Below are 16347 nucleotides of genomic sequence, written 5' to 3'. Positions count from 1 at the left end.
TGTTTGGCTTGATATTATTGCCTTACCGTCTGCTGTTATTTCAACAGGCTAATCCAATAATGTTTTATCTCTTTCATTATACCGAAGCTGTATAATTTTCTTGAGTTATAATCTATCTTCTTTTAAGATTCCCCAGAGACGGGAAAGAGTGGTTCTGTCTTTGGTTGATGGGAAACTCCCAGGAAGCCCACACTAGCACATTGAAGCCAGCACCGCCAAATTAAATTCTGAATCTCAATCACAGCCACCGCTTCTAATGGGAAATTTAAGTTGATTATGGAGATGACAGCCCAGGTTCACGTTTATTGCATTTAGCAGAAATTGTTTATCCTATTAAATATGGTCTTGAAGGAGAAACAATTGAATTTCGGAGCACCGGTGAATACCCAGGTGACGCCTAGGTACCGCTAAACTGTGTAATAATTATATTCTTATTCGTGGGCTGAACTTCCCCTCGTGACTCTTCTTGCAAACAAATGCATTTCGGAGGAGGCTGAAACATAATGTAAGAATTAAACAAAATAAATGCAAACTGTGCTTTTGGCAAACCTTGGCTGCCATAGCCAACACGGACATACCTGTGAAGGAGGCACGAGATCCGTGGGGCCCAGACCGGGCAGGGTAGTTTGGCAGTGGTCCTGGAAGCTGGAACACAGCACAGTATACCTGGGTGTGGGAGAGTTTTGCATCCAAGAACGTGAATCTCTGAAATGCTGGGAGCTTCGCCGAGCGCTGGATGTTGGGGCTGGTGGGGGCGGGGGAGGGGTGGCTTTCGGGCTCTGCTTCCTCTCTGTGTGACCTTGGGCTAATAACATAACTTCTGTGGGAATAATAATGATGATAATTATCTTAACAATAGTGATAATAATAATAGCTGCCAATTATAGAGAGCTGCTCAGTTTATGAAGTCTTTTAACCTACATTATCTCAGTTAATCTTTATCTGGGTTTGATGGGGTAGATATTAATATAATCATCAGGTGACAGGTAGAGAAAGCTTCAGAGGGGAACAGAATCCTTACCACGAATGGGCTGCCTGTGGAAATCAAGGTGGGTGGCTGGGGCTGGGATAAAGAGCATCTCCTGGCACAGAATCCAGAGGAGAATGCCATCTTTGTTTTAAAGAAGAGAACTTTGGGCTGTTCCCAGGCACTTATTTGAAAAGCTCTCAGGCAAGAGTGAGCCTGCAGGAGAAAGCCCTTGGGACCCCAGCCAGGACTCCCTGGGGACATTCTGATTAGCATCTTGAGGGGGAAAGATTTTGTTTTACGGACTGAAGATGTCCTTAATGACACCACGTCTACTTGCCAGCATGTCTAGGCTTTAAGGACATTGTGTTATAATTTACCCATTTACCGTCTCCTGTTCCTCCTCGAATATAATGTCCACGAAGGAGGGATGGTGCCTACTTTTCTTTTATATCTCAACAACTCAGTGCAGTGCCTGGCAGAGCAGGCAAAAATAAATAATCATCACATGAATTAATTAACCAGCGAAAAGGAATGGGAGTGGGCCAGAACTTTCCTTGGCCAGTGAGAAACTTTCATGAATTAGTGACACGTAATGGTAGCCTCATGAAAGTTGGTACATCCCTGGGATAACCCACATGGGAGTGGCTGGGGGAGGCGCGTTCAGCCCGCTTTGTGGGCAGCGCTGCAAACAAGATCGAGATGAAAGAGGCAGAGAAATAGTCAATGTCAGATGGGGGCTGCTGGGACTCAGGCAGGGGTATTGGTGACACCCACTCGCGACCACCAGAGACCTCCGGGAAACCTTTACAGAGGAAGGGAGTGGGAAAGTCTGTAACCCTTGGTGGGGGTAAACCTGAGAAGCACATTTCCAGGTGGCTGCCAAGCCAAGGCTCCAAAGGGTTAAAGGCCCGCGCCCCGTATGTGGCAGAGGCAGAAAATGAACAAAGAGTAACCAAAAAGAAAATACATTATCTTCTAGCATTCTGCCTCTACCTCATTTTTTTTCATCTATGGATTCGTTTGAAACCTAGAATGCCCACCTAAAGCCAGCAACACACTGGGGGCGCCCGGGTGGTTCAGTAGGTTAAGCGTCCTTCTCTTGATCTAGGCTCAGGTCATGATCTCATGGTTTGTGGGACTGAGTCCCATGTCGGACTCTGTGCTGACAGCACAGAGCCTGCTTGGGATTCTCTCTCATTCTCTCTGCCCCTCCTCTCTCTCTCTCTCTCTCTCTCTCTCTCTCTCTCTCTCTTCTCTCTCTCTCCCTTTCTCTCTTTCTCTCTCTCTCAAGAATAAATAAACTTAAAAGAAAAACAGTAACACATTGGCCTAGCATACCATACGTCTTTGAGATTCCCTGTTTAATGAATGCTGTTGTGAAGTCAGATTTTTCTGTCTGGTGTTTTCCTCTTTGAGTCATCTTTCCATATTGAGGTGTTTGGAAATTCAGGGCTCACTGAGATACCCAGGGAAAGTCCCAACCTCGTAGGCGGAGGTGGAAACACAGATGAAGAGAAGCCGAGTAGTGAGGTTGTTAGAAGTGTGCACTCTGGTGCCATACTGCCTGCATTTGTGACATTGTCTGGCTCTGTGGCTTATTAGCTGTGTGGCTTTGTGCAAGGCTTTGTGCAGTGCCTTCATTTCCTCATCTGTAAGATGGGGATGGTCACAGTAGCAAACCTTCTGGAGTTTGGGGAGCATATGTGAACGCCCGGACAAAGTCAGCACTCCTTAGTTAGCTGTATCGTTGACATTGTTATTTCTGGGGATTCGCAAAACATGAACAAGAACAGTGGTTGGTTTGTTTGATTTTTAAAAGTAATTTAAGACTGTTTCAAAAATATTTTAGTGCTGGGGCACCTGGGTGGCTCAGGAGGTTAAGCCTCCAACTTCAGCTCAGGTCACGATCTCGCGGTTTGTGAGTTTGAGCCCCGCATCGGGCTCTGTGCTGACAGCTCAGAGCCTGGAGCCTGTTTCAGATTCTGTGTCTCCCTCCCTCTCTGCCCCTCTCCTGCTCATGCTCTGTCACTTTCCGTTTCAAAAAAAAAAAAAATCAAACGTTAAAAAAAATTAAAAAAAAATATTTTAGTGCTAAACCTACCATAAGCATGAGAACAAGAAAGACATAAAATAGCTTAGCTCCTAGGAGATGTCTTCATAAAGGACATGGAAGGCTTTTATAGCCCAAGCTCTGGGTTATTAAGGGGAAATGTAACAGCATAATAACTAATATTTGCAGAGGGCATTACCAGCTACAAAGAACTTTCACATACCTAATCCAGTTTAATCCTCTCAATGTCTGCAAGAGGAGGATGTATTATCTGCCTGACAGGTGGTGAGAAGGAGCCTCGGAGAGACTGAGCAATTTGCCTAAGACCACACAGCTCGAAAGTGGCCAAACCGCCCCAGTCCCAGGGCTGTGTCCTCGTCTCCCGCTGCAGCGGAAGCAACGGCAGTGGCATCACATAGCAGGTGCCTGCCTGCCTGTCCGCTTGCATAGAAGAGGCAGAGAAAGGCCCGTGGTCTGGCATCCTTGCAGTGGAGAAGCAGCCCTGCATTCCAAAGGGCTTCTGGGTGGCTCCCTCGGTGAAGCCTCTGACTCTTGCTTTCGGCTCAGGTCATGATCTCACAGTTCATGACTTCAAGCCCCGCGTCGTCTGCTCTGACAGTGTGGAGCCTGCTTGAGAATCTCCCTCTCCCTCTCTCTCTCTGCCCCTCCCCTGCTTTCTCTCTCTGTCTCTCTTTCAAATAGTAAACAAACGCAAAACAAACTTCAAAAGAAAACAAAGGGCTTGCAGGCAGACGGACAGAGATGTAGGACCCAATGCCATCACTTCCCAGCTGAGTGGTCCGGATCAAGTCACTTACCTCTCTGTGCCTCAGTGTCCTCATCAGAGTCTTGGGCCAGTCGTCTTGATGGCACAATGTGAGGATTGAACGGCATGACATATGCAGAGGGGTTGCCACCATCCCAAGTGCCTGGCACATGCTGGCTACTCAACTGCCTTTCCAATCTTGGGTGCAGAATGAACCAGCACTGCCTTCCATCTGCCTCTTCTCCCCCCTGCCTAGCATCTGTCTCTTTGGGGGCATATCGACCGCATTCTACAGAAAGGAAAAGGAGAAGGAATAGGGATTGCGTTTGCAGGGGGAAATTCTTGGAGGATTGTCAGAGGGAGTCGAGTGGCTGGTCTGACATTCACCTCCGGGCAGGAGCCCACTCCAGAGCCCAGGCACTGCCATTATCACTGGCTGCACCCACCCGTTATCTCACGTCTCCACCTTGCAACCCCAAGTGTTCCTTCATCCATCACTGGCCATTGTCTGGTACCCACTCCCCCTTCCCCCCGCCACCTCCTGCCTGATGGACCTCCTTGTTAATAAGCCGGTGTGTTCGTATCCTGAAAACTATCTGATTCTGGTCCCTTTTATCCCAAACACCATCCATCCATCAACCGCTTGCTCTCTATGCTTGGTTAGGAAAATGGGAATGGGGGAGGGAGACAAATAATAGATAAAACTTCTTAGCTGCTATCTCTAAAGAAATAGAATGGATAAATAGATCCATCAGGCATGTATCATGCCACCGGACAGCAAAGTCCATTTGTTAAAAACTGGTTAGGCGAGAGGATTTATCTCACACTTTAAGCTGCTAATATAGAAGGGAAACATGTTTTCCTTTATCTCTCCCAGGGGAGGGAGAAACCCCAAGGCCACTAATGCAGAATTTTTAACTCGATTTGATGGGCTTTCCTTCACTAAAGTGGAAAAGGTGGTCTCTCTTTCTGAAGTTTACCCAGCCTCGTGGGATGGTGTGGGCTCTCCCTTGATGCTCCAGGAAGCTTGCAGGATCCGGAAGTCCTGTGAAAATGTCTTCTACAGGGTTCTCTCTCACAAATTCCTGACACGACAGCACAGAGGGACCAGAGAGAGAACAGTATCCAACAAGCTTTTACTAGGAAGCTCCTATGTGTCCAGCACTAAGCTGGCCAGGTACAAGGGCTCCAAAGGTAAACATGAGTTTCCACCTGCCCTGCAACAAGTCACTAGTGTGGGGAGACAGACGAGTAAGCTACAGTTATAGCCTGCAGAAAATGCTGGAATATAGAGCCATATGAAGGAGTAGCACCCATGAAGTGTGGGCTAGTGGAAGAGGTCAGGGTTGAACCTAACCTCCACCCTGAGAGTACTGGCAAAGAACCAGGAGAAGAGGGAGCTGGCGGGCAGGGGGCTTCTGGGTAGTGTGTGCAAAGGCCTGGAGACGACAAAGAGCCTGGTCTGTTTGAGGAACTAAACTGGACATCATTCATTCAACAAATATTTGTTGACCCCCTATTAAGGCCAAATACTCTTCTAGGCACTGGGGGTCTAGCCATAAAAAGGTTTGCATCGTAATGGAAGGAGGCATACCAAGAAAAATAGAAGACTAAATGAGTCTATTTAGTAGTAGTACTAAGTGCCATAAAATAAGAATAATAAATGAGGGTAAATGGCCCTTGGGAAGGTAATACTTCAGCAGAGACTTCAGTGAAACAAGGGCATGAGTCTTGGATGAGCTGATTTAGGGGATGAGCATTTTGGGCATGCTCATCCTGGGGCATGAGAGAGCTTGACATGTGTGAGGAACCACAAACAGGCTTTCATGGCTAGAGCAACATGATTGAGGGAAGGAGTGACTAGAAGGAAATGAAGTCAGAGAGCCAACAGTTAGACATATAGGGCTTTGTACATCCTGTTAGGGGCAATAGATTTTATTGAATGTTTATTTTTGAGAGAGAGAGAAAGAGAGAGAGGGAGATAAAGAGTCCGAAGCAGGCTCCAGGCTCCCAGCTGTCAGCACAGAGCCTGATGCAGGGCTCAAACCCACAAACTGCTAGATCATGACGTGAGCCCAAGTCATGACGTGAGCCCAAGTTCAATCCAGTTAACCAACTGAGCCACCCAGGTGCCCTGGGGCAATAGATTTTTAGTAAAAGTGCCTCATAGAATCTGAAAAAGGAGTCGAAGATGGAGTGGTACATTGGCATCAGATAATAGAGAACCTTGTGAATCCAGTTAAAAACGCTTGAGCTATGCAACAATGGCTGTGGGGTGTTGAACCACCAAGAACACTGGAAATGAGCTGAAAAGTGGCCATCTGTAGAAATTTCCCCAGGACCAAGCCCCAGCTGCCTTCAGGAGAGGCTCAGTGAGCAAACCAAAGGTCTGATCTCAGCCGTCCCCAGCCTAAGAAGGACCAGCACTCAAACCAAGGAGCTGAGCAGTAATCACCACCGCCCCCCCCAACCCACCTCGTGGGTTGCCATCCCCGTAGCTTTGTTGCATGCTATTTCCTCTGTGCTATTCTGCCCCTTCTTGACCTTTCTTTCCTTGTCTAATCCACACTCACTTCCTAGGTTCCACTGGCCATCCTCTCCTCCTCTGGGCTGTCCTCTCTGCCACCTCCCCCAGCCCGGGCAGCCCCCTCGACACCCTGCTGGCATCGGACCTATTGCCATTGCCAGCCTCCTGCACCCGACCAGCATTCTTGCAGGGCTGGGACCACATCTGATTCATTTCCGTGTCTCCAGCACCTGGCTCAGGGCCTGGCACAAGAGCTCACCATGGTGCTTTGCCCATTTCCCAAGTGCAGGGGTAGCAGCCCTGAATGTCTTTATGGAAGAGAGGCATCCTTCCGCTAATGCACATCACATCCCCTTTTTACCATGGCTCCCGACAGCTTCCTTCTGCCATCTCTCATTTCTGCAGCCTGGTTTTTGAAGCCTACCCTTTCTCTCTGTCCATTATCTTCACCCTAAAGGCATATAGTTCAGAAGAGATTCATTGAGTCAACTCTTTAGATCTTCCTCTATCTAAAGAAGAAAAAAAGCCCCTCCTTATTGCTTTTCATTCTGTCGTTAATTTACTTTCCAAAGACACCTTGTCAGGCTGAAGATTATATCTTTAAGCCGTGTTTTTACATCCACTACCTATAAAGCCTTAGATTATAGGTCTCCTGAAAGGACCTGAGGTAGAATACATTTGATAAGCTTTATGCCCTTTGCTTGGCAAGAGTCAGGCATTCTTGAAGAGGGAAAGGCACTGATCTGGGGGAGGGTCGCTGCTTCTGAAACCGCCCCTGCCTTTGTATTGTGATTTCTGAAACTGCTGGGGATGCGGCATCCTCCGAGGAGCAAGGCAGAGGCTGGCCGTGGTTCTCTGGCTCTGGTGACCGAAGACAGCATTGCTCAGCTGGTGGTTTTGGCTCACAGGTGATCCAGGCAGGTGCTCAATCCCTGTGTTGTCATCTCCCGCCTAGATGCCTACATTTGCCCCCGAAGGAGCTTCTTTGCCTCTCCCCATGCCCCCGGCACCATCCTACAAGTCCTTGCCTTGTCTTACCATTCCCTGGTAGACAGCATAGAGCAAAGGTGGGGGGCGTGGGCTTGATGTAGCCCATTCAAACCTTGGCTGACCATGAGGCTCAGCCTTGCCAAGACTCAGTTTCCTTAGCAGTGAAATGGGACTCCTAAAACATATCTGAAGAGGTCCTGGATAAGGCTGAATGAGATAACAGAGATAAACCGTATATTGGCTGTCCTTTTATTATATGCCTGTTCCCATGAACATGTGATGAATCCTTGAAGATCAAGGATTCTCAGCCTTGACTACTTTCTTCTTTCTTTTTTTAATTGAAGTGGACTTGATAACAGCTTAAAAACTACTGATGTCTGGCTCATGCCTCCAGACATTTGGATTTAATGGGTCTGGGGGTGCAGCCTCTGGACAGCAAGGTTTTTGAAACTCCCCAACTGAAAACCACAGCTTTCAGACCAACTTTGAATGTCCTCTTGTAAATTGCCCCCTCGGCCTCCATCAGGTGCTAGCGGGTAAGCACCACTGCCTGGTAAGTAATGAATAGAAACTACTAATGTAAATCAACTTTGAAAGAAAAAACAAATTCATGACAGGATGAGGAGCAGTAAAGGAGTTGTCTTCTTTTAGATGGAAGATCTGATGACTTTAGAAATGAAACTGCTAAACTATAAATTTTAATGAACACTGGTAACAATAGTAATAAGGGCGTTGCTAATAATTCCATATATGACAGGCACTGGGCTGGGGTTTTTAAAAATTTTTTAATGTTTACTTATTTTTGAGAGAGAGAGAGAGAGAGAGAGCATGAGCAGGGGAGGGGCAGAGAGGGAAGGAGACACAGAATCTGAAACAGGGTCCAGGCTCCGAGCTGTCAGCATGGAGCCCAACGCGGGGCTTGAACTCACGAACCATGAGATCGTGACCTGAGCCGAAGCTGGACGTTTAACTGACAGAGCCACCCCGGCACTGTGCTGTTTCATATGACATATTTATCTTCGCTTTCTCCCCCATTCTCCATTCCCAACTCATGTGCACACACCCCCAAGGTTCTTTCTCACCTTCAAACTGTATTACATGCTGAGCTTCTATCTTAAAGGCCTCTTCCCTCTTTGCCTCGTTCAGAAATCCTTCAAGGTCTGGGTCAAGCCCCATCCCATATGTAAAATACACACCAGGGAACATAAACCTCTGTCCCACCTGGCCTCCTTTGGCCCTTCCTTTGGCATTAACTCAACGATTAATTCTCTGTATCCCTAAAATCCCTTCTAATTGTTTCATGTATATGTCTTATTATTACCCTAAAAAGATCGAGGATTCTGAAAAGATAGAGAGCACTAGGATATATCAATCAACAGATGTTTTTTGTCCCTACTGGAAGTGCAGATTCCACTGCCAAAGAGCTACCCACCTCTAGGAGAAACTTAGAGGTAAACAGAAAAGTCCGTGCAACACAACACATTCTGTATTTGAGACATGACTAGAGTATGATGGGGATACTGAGGCAGGCTGGTGTGATTGGCTCTCCTGCAGGTGGTCAGGGAAGGTGTACTGATCAGCATTTGTTGGCTCCATTATCCAGTCTGGGGTGCTCACCCATAGGAACCACATTTTTGAACTGACTCTTGAGTTCAGTCCCTCCCCTCATCCTTGTTAGGTCTCCCCCAATTCAAGGAACAGCGTTGGCCTCTGGGGATACATTGCTGATCCAAACAAACCTAATCCCTGCCCTCACAATTAGCATCTCAGGGGAGACAGATCATAAATAGTCACAGGAGATATGGCAGCCAGTATACAGTTGTTAATTGTGAAAAACACCATGAAGGAAAAGGATAGAGTGCCCTGAGAAGATAACTGGGGGAAACGTGTTATTTGTGGGAAGGACCTGAACAGAAGGGATTAATTGAGGGAATGAAAGAAAATAATGTTGAACCCAGATCAAGGAAAATTGACGGAACCCAAGTCAGTCTTCATTTTTTTTTCTCATTATTTCAGTGTATCTGCTGCTTCTCCCAACTAGTAATGGTTCTGTGAATGAACAAATATTGTGATCAAAGAACTGAGACCATTCTCACCATACTTTGTTTTATTGGCCATTGATCTGCTTGCCTCCTACTTCTAACATCCTATAAGTCCCTCTAAGGCATGGGTTGAAATCTCTCTGTGGGGGGGGGCCCCCCCCCCCCCCCCTCTCTCTCTCTCTCTCTCTCTCTCTCTCTCTCTCTCTCAGATGATCTGAAGTGCTGTGAGCAGGACTGAGGCCCTAGTTGACATTCAGTGCCCAGTTGTTGAATGACTGCATCTTGTGGGTAATAGGACAGTTAGTTGTAGATGGCACAGGCTGGTCCTACTCCTGGAAGTTGGCGGGACAGAGAAAAAGTCCACGTTGATTTGCATTTCCCCTCAGCTGAAAGAAGTCTTTTTCCAGTGGTCAATGCAGGGGGTGCCATCCGCTGCGTCTGTGCCCAGAGGCCCTCAGCAAGCCTGGGTCTGCACTTTCCACCCTGGACAGGAGTTGCCTCCGTTCTGGGGTGCAGGGTTATTGCACTCTCTCCTCCTTTCCTGGGTGCCCGCTCTGCAAGCAGACCAGGAGCTCCAGCAGCTCCAGCGACCATCCGCCTTGGCTCCTGCACAGATAATTTCCCAGGGGAGGAGGAGGTTAGCATACAAGAAGCAGCTCGGATTATAAGGAGGGAGGCCCATCCCGTTGCCCAAGAGTGGTCTGCAATCTCTCCTTGGGGAAATGCCTGGCGTAGCCAACCAAGACCTCTGTGCTCACCGCCTTGCACTTAATTTGAAACTCTGGATGGAGCGAGAGCCTCTTCTGAGAGCCCATCTCATGAAATTGGAATCCACAGTTGCATGGAAGATAGATAGCAGAGTGAAGCAGGAAGACACGTTCCTCCGGAAGAATGACACGGAGCCACTGGAGGGTGTGAAGAGCAGGGAGCACAGCCCAGCCAAGGATTCACAGACAAGGGCCAGCCTGACAGCCCTCTGGAGGGGCTTGAGGGCTTCTGACTGAGGGTCTGCAAATCAGAGCCCCTCAGACTCTGATGCTGGGGCCACGGTGGGTGACAGGGTCTGCACAGAGCATCAGAACACAGGCACTGATCAAGGGTTGCCTCTGGAAGTCCAGCTCATGCAAAATCCCCTGGCCTGGGGCTGCTGCCTCCTACTGGCTCCGGGTCTTTGGGCAGACCCTCTCTCAGCCTGAGTTTTCACCTCTGTAAATGAAAACGATGGACTAATCCACTGGAGTTTTTCCATCATTTTTTTCATTCGTGTGTTTTTTTTTTCCCCTTAAATGAAATCTTATGTGAGCCCCAATACGGCCACCAGATGAAAGTACAGCTGTTTTATTTGAAGCTGGGGTGTCTATCTGGCTTGCCCTGCTCCCCCGGGGCAGCCCCTAAGACTCCAAGTTTCCTCAGATCCCAGTGTGAATATCATTGGCTTAGATTACCTTCAGGCCCCTTCCAGCTCTGTAATTATACTCCCCGGTGGGACAGCCACAGCAGGCTTCTCTGTCTCTATTTTTCCCACCTCTGTGACTTGGTCTCCACAGGCAAAGGTTTGCTGGGAAAATACTTAGGGACCAACGTCAGTGGGTTCCCATGGGGGCTGACTTCCCACTCTTAGATTTCCTTACCAAATTAGTCTTTGTCAGGCTGAACGTTCAGTGTGATGTCCCCAAGGCTACCTGATGTCCACACTGTGCTTGTGACAAGGTCAGTGGGGTACCTGTGAACTGCCTGCAATTGACTGAATGTAATATTGTAGGTTAAATGGGCTCTGAGGAGGAGGGTCCATCCTCTGGGTCCTGCCACCACCACCCCCCAGATCATTGGCATCATGCCCCCTTTCTCCGGTGCCCATTGTCTGTACATATGACTCAGCATGGCCACAACTGAGTCTGGCATTGGACCATTGAAGAGGCACATCTAAGGAATCCACACTCCCTGTCTCTCTACCTCTGTGATATTGGACAGGGATGCAAGGGATCCAAATGAGTCATTCGTTTGGGGGCCCATGCTGTAATTGTGATTACCCAGGCAGGACTCGCGTTTGGCCCTTTAAGCCAGGTCAGGCTGATAACCATGAACACATCTTCCCTCCCCGCTCTCCAAGATAATAGTCAATATAATCATCTCAGACTCTCTGCCCTCATTTCTGAAACTTCTTGACTCTTAGTATATACATCAGTAGAATGTAACAGTTAAGAGCTTGTGTCCTAGGGTGGGTCCAAACCCCTAGATCCAAATCCTGGTTCTGACACTCCCCAGCTGGGTGACTTTGAGCAAAGTATGTTACCTTCCTCCTACCCCAATTCCTCATCTGTAAATTGGGGCTAATAATGGTACTTCTAACATTCTTTGGGGGGAAGAGATGAATTCATGCCCATGACGTGTTGAGACAGTGTCTGGCAAAGAATAAGGGTTAGTTACTCTTCCTGTTCACTGACCTTTGGTCCCCCTGGAAAAGCTGCCTAGCCAATGGGGCAAATGAGGGTTGAAACCCAGTGCACACTCTGCTTGAAAAGTCAAGAATTCTTGGGCCCTGGAGCTCGTCCGTATCAGCCCTAAGAAGTTTCTCTCTTTCTCCCAATTTACCCACCTATCGGGCAGTGCCTTTTTTCAGTTTACAGAAGGAAATTGTGCCTGTCTTTGCCCTGGTAACCAGTCTACTTGTTTTCTATTCCCTGCATCCTCCTTCATAAAGACCCTGGAATTCACTCACCATATTGGCTCACCCCTGTCACAATTCCTCCTGCAGGATACAAAGAAGCTTGCCAAGATTTAATTTGTGCTCCCTTCAGCAGTAGAAGAGGGATTTAGAGAAGACACCAAACCAAGATAGATCCTCTGCCAGTGGAGTGATCTCCTCCTCTTATTTATAATCATAGAGCCTGCCTCATGTTAGCTAGTTTAACATCAACACAACCTGTGATGAAGGTACTGCTCTTATCCCTCGTTTTATGGGGAATTCTCACATGAAAATTGGCAACATTGGCCTTCAAAGGCCTCTCTGCCACCAGAGCTCTGCCGTCCTGTTTCCCCTTGAGAACTACTCCACCAATGAGGTGATTATAACCCACCATCAGCTCATTTTCACAACCAGGCTCCTACCCCACTTACCATGGGCATCAACGGTTTGGGTTAAGAGTAGTGCTACCGTAGATGTACCCATCCAGACTTTCTTTTTTTCTCCTTTTCTTCGCATCATCTTCACTGCAGTTGCCAACTGAGGTTGATTTATACATTGATTTGGTAGCCCATGTGTTTTGGCCATCATTCCATGGTGTAATATAAGTAGTTTTGTATGTGCAGAAAATTGAAAGCTTGGGGATTTGAGCATGTGTAGAGATTCTTGAAGCTCAAAGGAAACTCAAGCAAGAAAGATGAACCCCAGAAAAAAGAAATGGCTAACCAGTGTCTCACAGTAAGTTAGTGAAGTAGTTGGGGCTCATTTCCAGGTCTTCACACTTCTTATCTTTAAGGGATATGGATTTCTCATCCTTGTTTCAGAGCCTTCTTGCCTGGTACCAGTGAGTTCATGCTGTGCGACTATACACTTAAATCTTACCTGCCACAACCCTTTTGTTTGTAGTCATAGCTCCTTGCACTGTAATGACAGTGAGTAAACTCTTGTAGTTGACCCCCAAAGATGTGCTCAAGTCCAAACACCCATTACCTTGTAAACCCGACCTTATTTGCAAGTAGGGTCTTGGCACATTAAGTCAAGTTAAAATGAGATCCCAATGGATTAGGGTGGGTCCTAATCCCATGACTAGTTTTCTTAGAAGAAAAGAAAATGAATGTAGAGTAAAGAACACCACGTGAAGACACGCAGAGATTGGAATGACACATCCACAAGCCAAGGAATGCCAGGGATTACCAGCAACCGTCAGAGGCGAGGAGAAAGGCATAGAACAGATCGCCTTCAGAGCCTCCAGAAGAAACCAACCTGGCCAATACACCTGAATTCTGGACTTCTAACTTCCAGAAGTGTGGGACAACAAATTTCTGTTGCTTTAAGCCCCCCAACTTGCGGTAATATGCGGTGGCAACACTAAGAACCTGATATGTCCCTCCTGAAATGAATTGTCCTGTCCATGTACACCTTGGCAAAACAAAACAAAATAAACAAACGAAAATAGTTCTCATCTGAGAGAGGGTCTTGATAGCTGGGAGAAAGCGTAAGAAGCGTTGAAGGGGGAAGGAGGAGTCGCCCATAAATCTCAGAGTGCTGTCGCCAGAGTAGTGGGCAAGAGGACACACAAAGGGGGGTGCTGGGAACCCCAACAGTCCTTTCCACACTGGCGCCTCTGAGCTGAGCCAGGCTTGAATCTGAGTGAGGGTACGTGGGTCTTACCCTTCTGCTCCATTTGCTCACAGGCAAGGCCCCGGCGACCCAGTGGGCACTGGCACTCACAGCTGGTGCCCTTGAGGATGGGCTCCCCATTGTTGAAGCAGGGTCCACAGCGGCAGGCGTTGAATTCCATCAGGTACTGGTCCAAGGCCCGGCGCAGGTTCTGGAGCTTGGCCTCCAGGGGCCCCAGGTTTGTATGTCGCAGCACCTCGTGGATGGGCTGCATCTATGGGTTCAAAAAAAATAGAGAGCCCTTCCCTGGCCTTCCGGCTTCCCAGAGCCCGTCCCAGGCCTGCTCCATGCGAGGCACAGACCTAGAACTCTATCTCACTGCATTGGACCCTCACAGCCACTCTGCAAAGCAGGCACTAAACTCCAGAGACCCTGAGTGTTTGAGGGACTAGCTCAGGATCACCCAATTAAGTGCAAGAGCCATTCTGAACATGGGCCTCCTTAACTCTGAAACCTGTGCCCCCCCCCCCCCCCCCCCCCCCCCCAGTCCCAGAAGAAGAAGAGAACTCAGCAGCTATCTGCGCCAACTCATCGGCCCCCCTCCGGCACTTTTAAAGGAAGCAGGAAGAGTGTAAAGTATTATGTGTGTTTAGCGTGTGTTTTGTTTGGTTTGGGTTTGGTTTTGGTTTTGGTTTTGGTTTTGGTTTTGGTTTTTAATCTGTAACCTCCAAAGCAGGAATTATTAAAGTCCTTGATAGGTAGTTGGCGGTGCAGAATACTTCTCACACTGGTGTGAGTGTGATGGTTGTATGTGGGGGGTGGAGGGTAGGGGTCCTTGGCCTCTGGGGCCACCTATTCCAGGAATGACTACAGGCCAGGGTTTCTCAACCTCAGCACTACTGCGTTTCCAGCTGGATAATTTTTTGTTGGCAGAGGAGGGCTGTCCTGTGGGTTGCAGGATGTTCCGAAGTGTCTCTGGCCTCTACCCATTAGATGCCGGTCATAACTTTAGGTTGTGAAAATCAAAACTGTCTGCTGACATCACCAAATATCCCCTGGGGGGCAAAATCGACCCCTGGCTGGGAAGTAGTGGATGGAGGTGAGAGCCCTGAATCTGGAGGCAGAAAATCTGTCTTCGGATCTTGGCTCCACTGGTTCCAGGCTATGTGATCTGTCAGGTGACACGGGGAGCCTGCCTTCTTTGCCTCTACAATGAGAACAGTACTCTTGCCTTCCAGGTTTACTGTGACGATGAGAGCTGGTAGACTGGAAAAGCCTGTCGCGGAGTACAAGTTCAATAAATGCTGCTCACACCCTCGTTATGCGGCCTAGAACTCTTTTCTGTCCCTCTCTAAGCCTGAGCCCCATTATCTATGAAATGGGAATAATAACCTTCTTCCTAGAATTCTTATGAAGATCTAAAGAAATAATGAATGAGTGATGCCAGCATGAAAGGGAAGAACAATATAAAGTAAAGCACCGTTTTGATTAGTTAGATGGGATGGTAGGGGGATAAAAGCTGAAATTTTTCAAATTGCATGTACCTGTGGTGGTCGTCAGCATGCTTTTAAGGCTATATATTTTAACACACAATCAAAAAGTGAGAGCTCCTTTACAGATCTCTCATTTTATAGGACAGTAACCTGAGGCCCCGAGAGAGGAGCGATTTGCCAAGGTCGCAGGGCAATTCAGAGGTAGGGACTGAGCCACACTGGGGCAATCTCCCTCCTCCAGAATCAAAAGTCAATGGAGGGCACTCACAGTGGCCTCGAATGGGTTCCTGGAAATGTGTACAGAAAGATCGGTGACAAACAGACCTTGGCTTGTGGTCACAGGCCGCAGCTGAGGTCACCAGGCTGGTCACGTCAGGACTGGCTGGGCAGCCAGCCAAGGGCAGGCGACCACTTACTGGAAGTTCAGAAAGTTTGGCCCCATTGTTAGGAAGTGCGTGCAGAATGGGCTGCCCTGTGGCCCTAGTTAAAGATGACTCTTAATTTCAGGGAAGGTTAGGACCATTGGGCAACTTCCCTGTGACCTTCCAGCGGGGCTCAGCACTCAGCCCCCCATCTCTCACTTCTCAATCCCAGACCCTTCAGGGAGAGGAAAGGGACTCCTTGGGAAGGGCAGGTGGGGACTGAAAGAAGGGAAGAGGGGTGGATAAAAAGAATCTTCGAGCTTGGAAAGATATTGGCCATGATCTTCTTCCCATTTTATAGGTAAAACAGATTCCGAGAAGGCAAGTGGTGTGATATTAGCAACATGATGTAACATAACACATAATAATATGTAACATAGCATCATAACATAACATAATTCCCATATTCACTCAATCTCAGTACCTGCCATAAATAATCACCGCTAAGCTACCATGGGGATATGCAAATAAGACACTGTCTCCTCTCTGAGCATCGGGTTCCAAATAATCCCCTGGCTAACCTCCTTATCTGTAGTCTGTCTCTCTCTCTTCCCAGCCCTTCAGTTCATCCTTCATGTATCTGTAAGCATCCTCTTTTTCAAATACAGCTCAGGGCACCGGGGTGGCTTAGTCAGTTAAGCATCCAACTTCCACTCAAGCCATGATCTTGTGGTTCTTGAGTTCAGGCCCCACATCAGGCTCTGTGCTAACAGCTCAGAGCCTGGAGCCTGCTTTGGATTCTGTGTCTCCCTCTCTCTCTGCCGCTCCCCCACTCATGCTCTCT

The 16347-nt window shown here is 48.0% G+C and overlaps 2 protein-coding genes across 2 annotated transcripts in view; one reads left to right on the top strand and one right to left on the bottom strand.

Moving 5' to 3' along the window:
• C8B (complement C8 beta chain) overlaps window positions 1-14970 on the top strand; it is a 54304-nt gene extending 39334 nt beyond the window's left edge. Inside the window, exon 12 of the mRNA XM_040470377.1 lies at window positions 14887-14970. Coding sequence (XP_040326311.1) covers window positions 14887-14897 — 11 coding nt within the window. The 3' untranslated portion in view covers window positions 14898-14970. The remainder of the gene's footprint in view (window positions 1-14886) is intronic.
• The window catches only part of C8A (complement C8 alpha chain), a 68326-nt gene continuing 61367 nt past the window's right edge, over window positions 9389-16347 (bottom strand). The window contains exons 10-11 of the mRNA XM_040470378.1: window positions 13700-13922; window positions 9389-9951 (exon numbers count right to left, since the gene is read on the bottom strand). Of these exons, the coding sequence (XP_040326312.1) occupies window positions 9800-9951; window positions 13700-13922 (375 nt within the window). The 3' untranslated portion in view covers window positions 9389-9799. The remainder of the gene's footprint in view (window positions 9952-13699; window positions 13923-16347) is intronic.

The sequence above is a fragment of the Herpailurus yagouaroundi genome, unplaced genomic scaffold (genome assembly GCF_014898765.1).
Source record: "Herpailurus yagouaroundi ecotype Mexico unplaced genomic scaffold, PumYag 77, whole genome shotgun sequence".
NCBI classification, from domain to species: Eukaryota; Metazoa; Chordata; class Mammalia; order Carnivora; family Felidae; genus Herpailurus; species Herpailurus yagouaroundi.
Note: the sequence above shows the minus strand (reverse complement) of the source record. Positions and strands in the feature narration are given on the sequence as shown.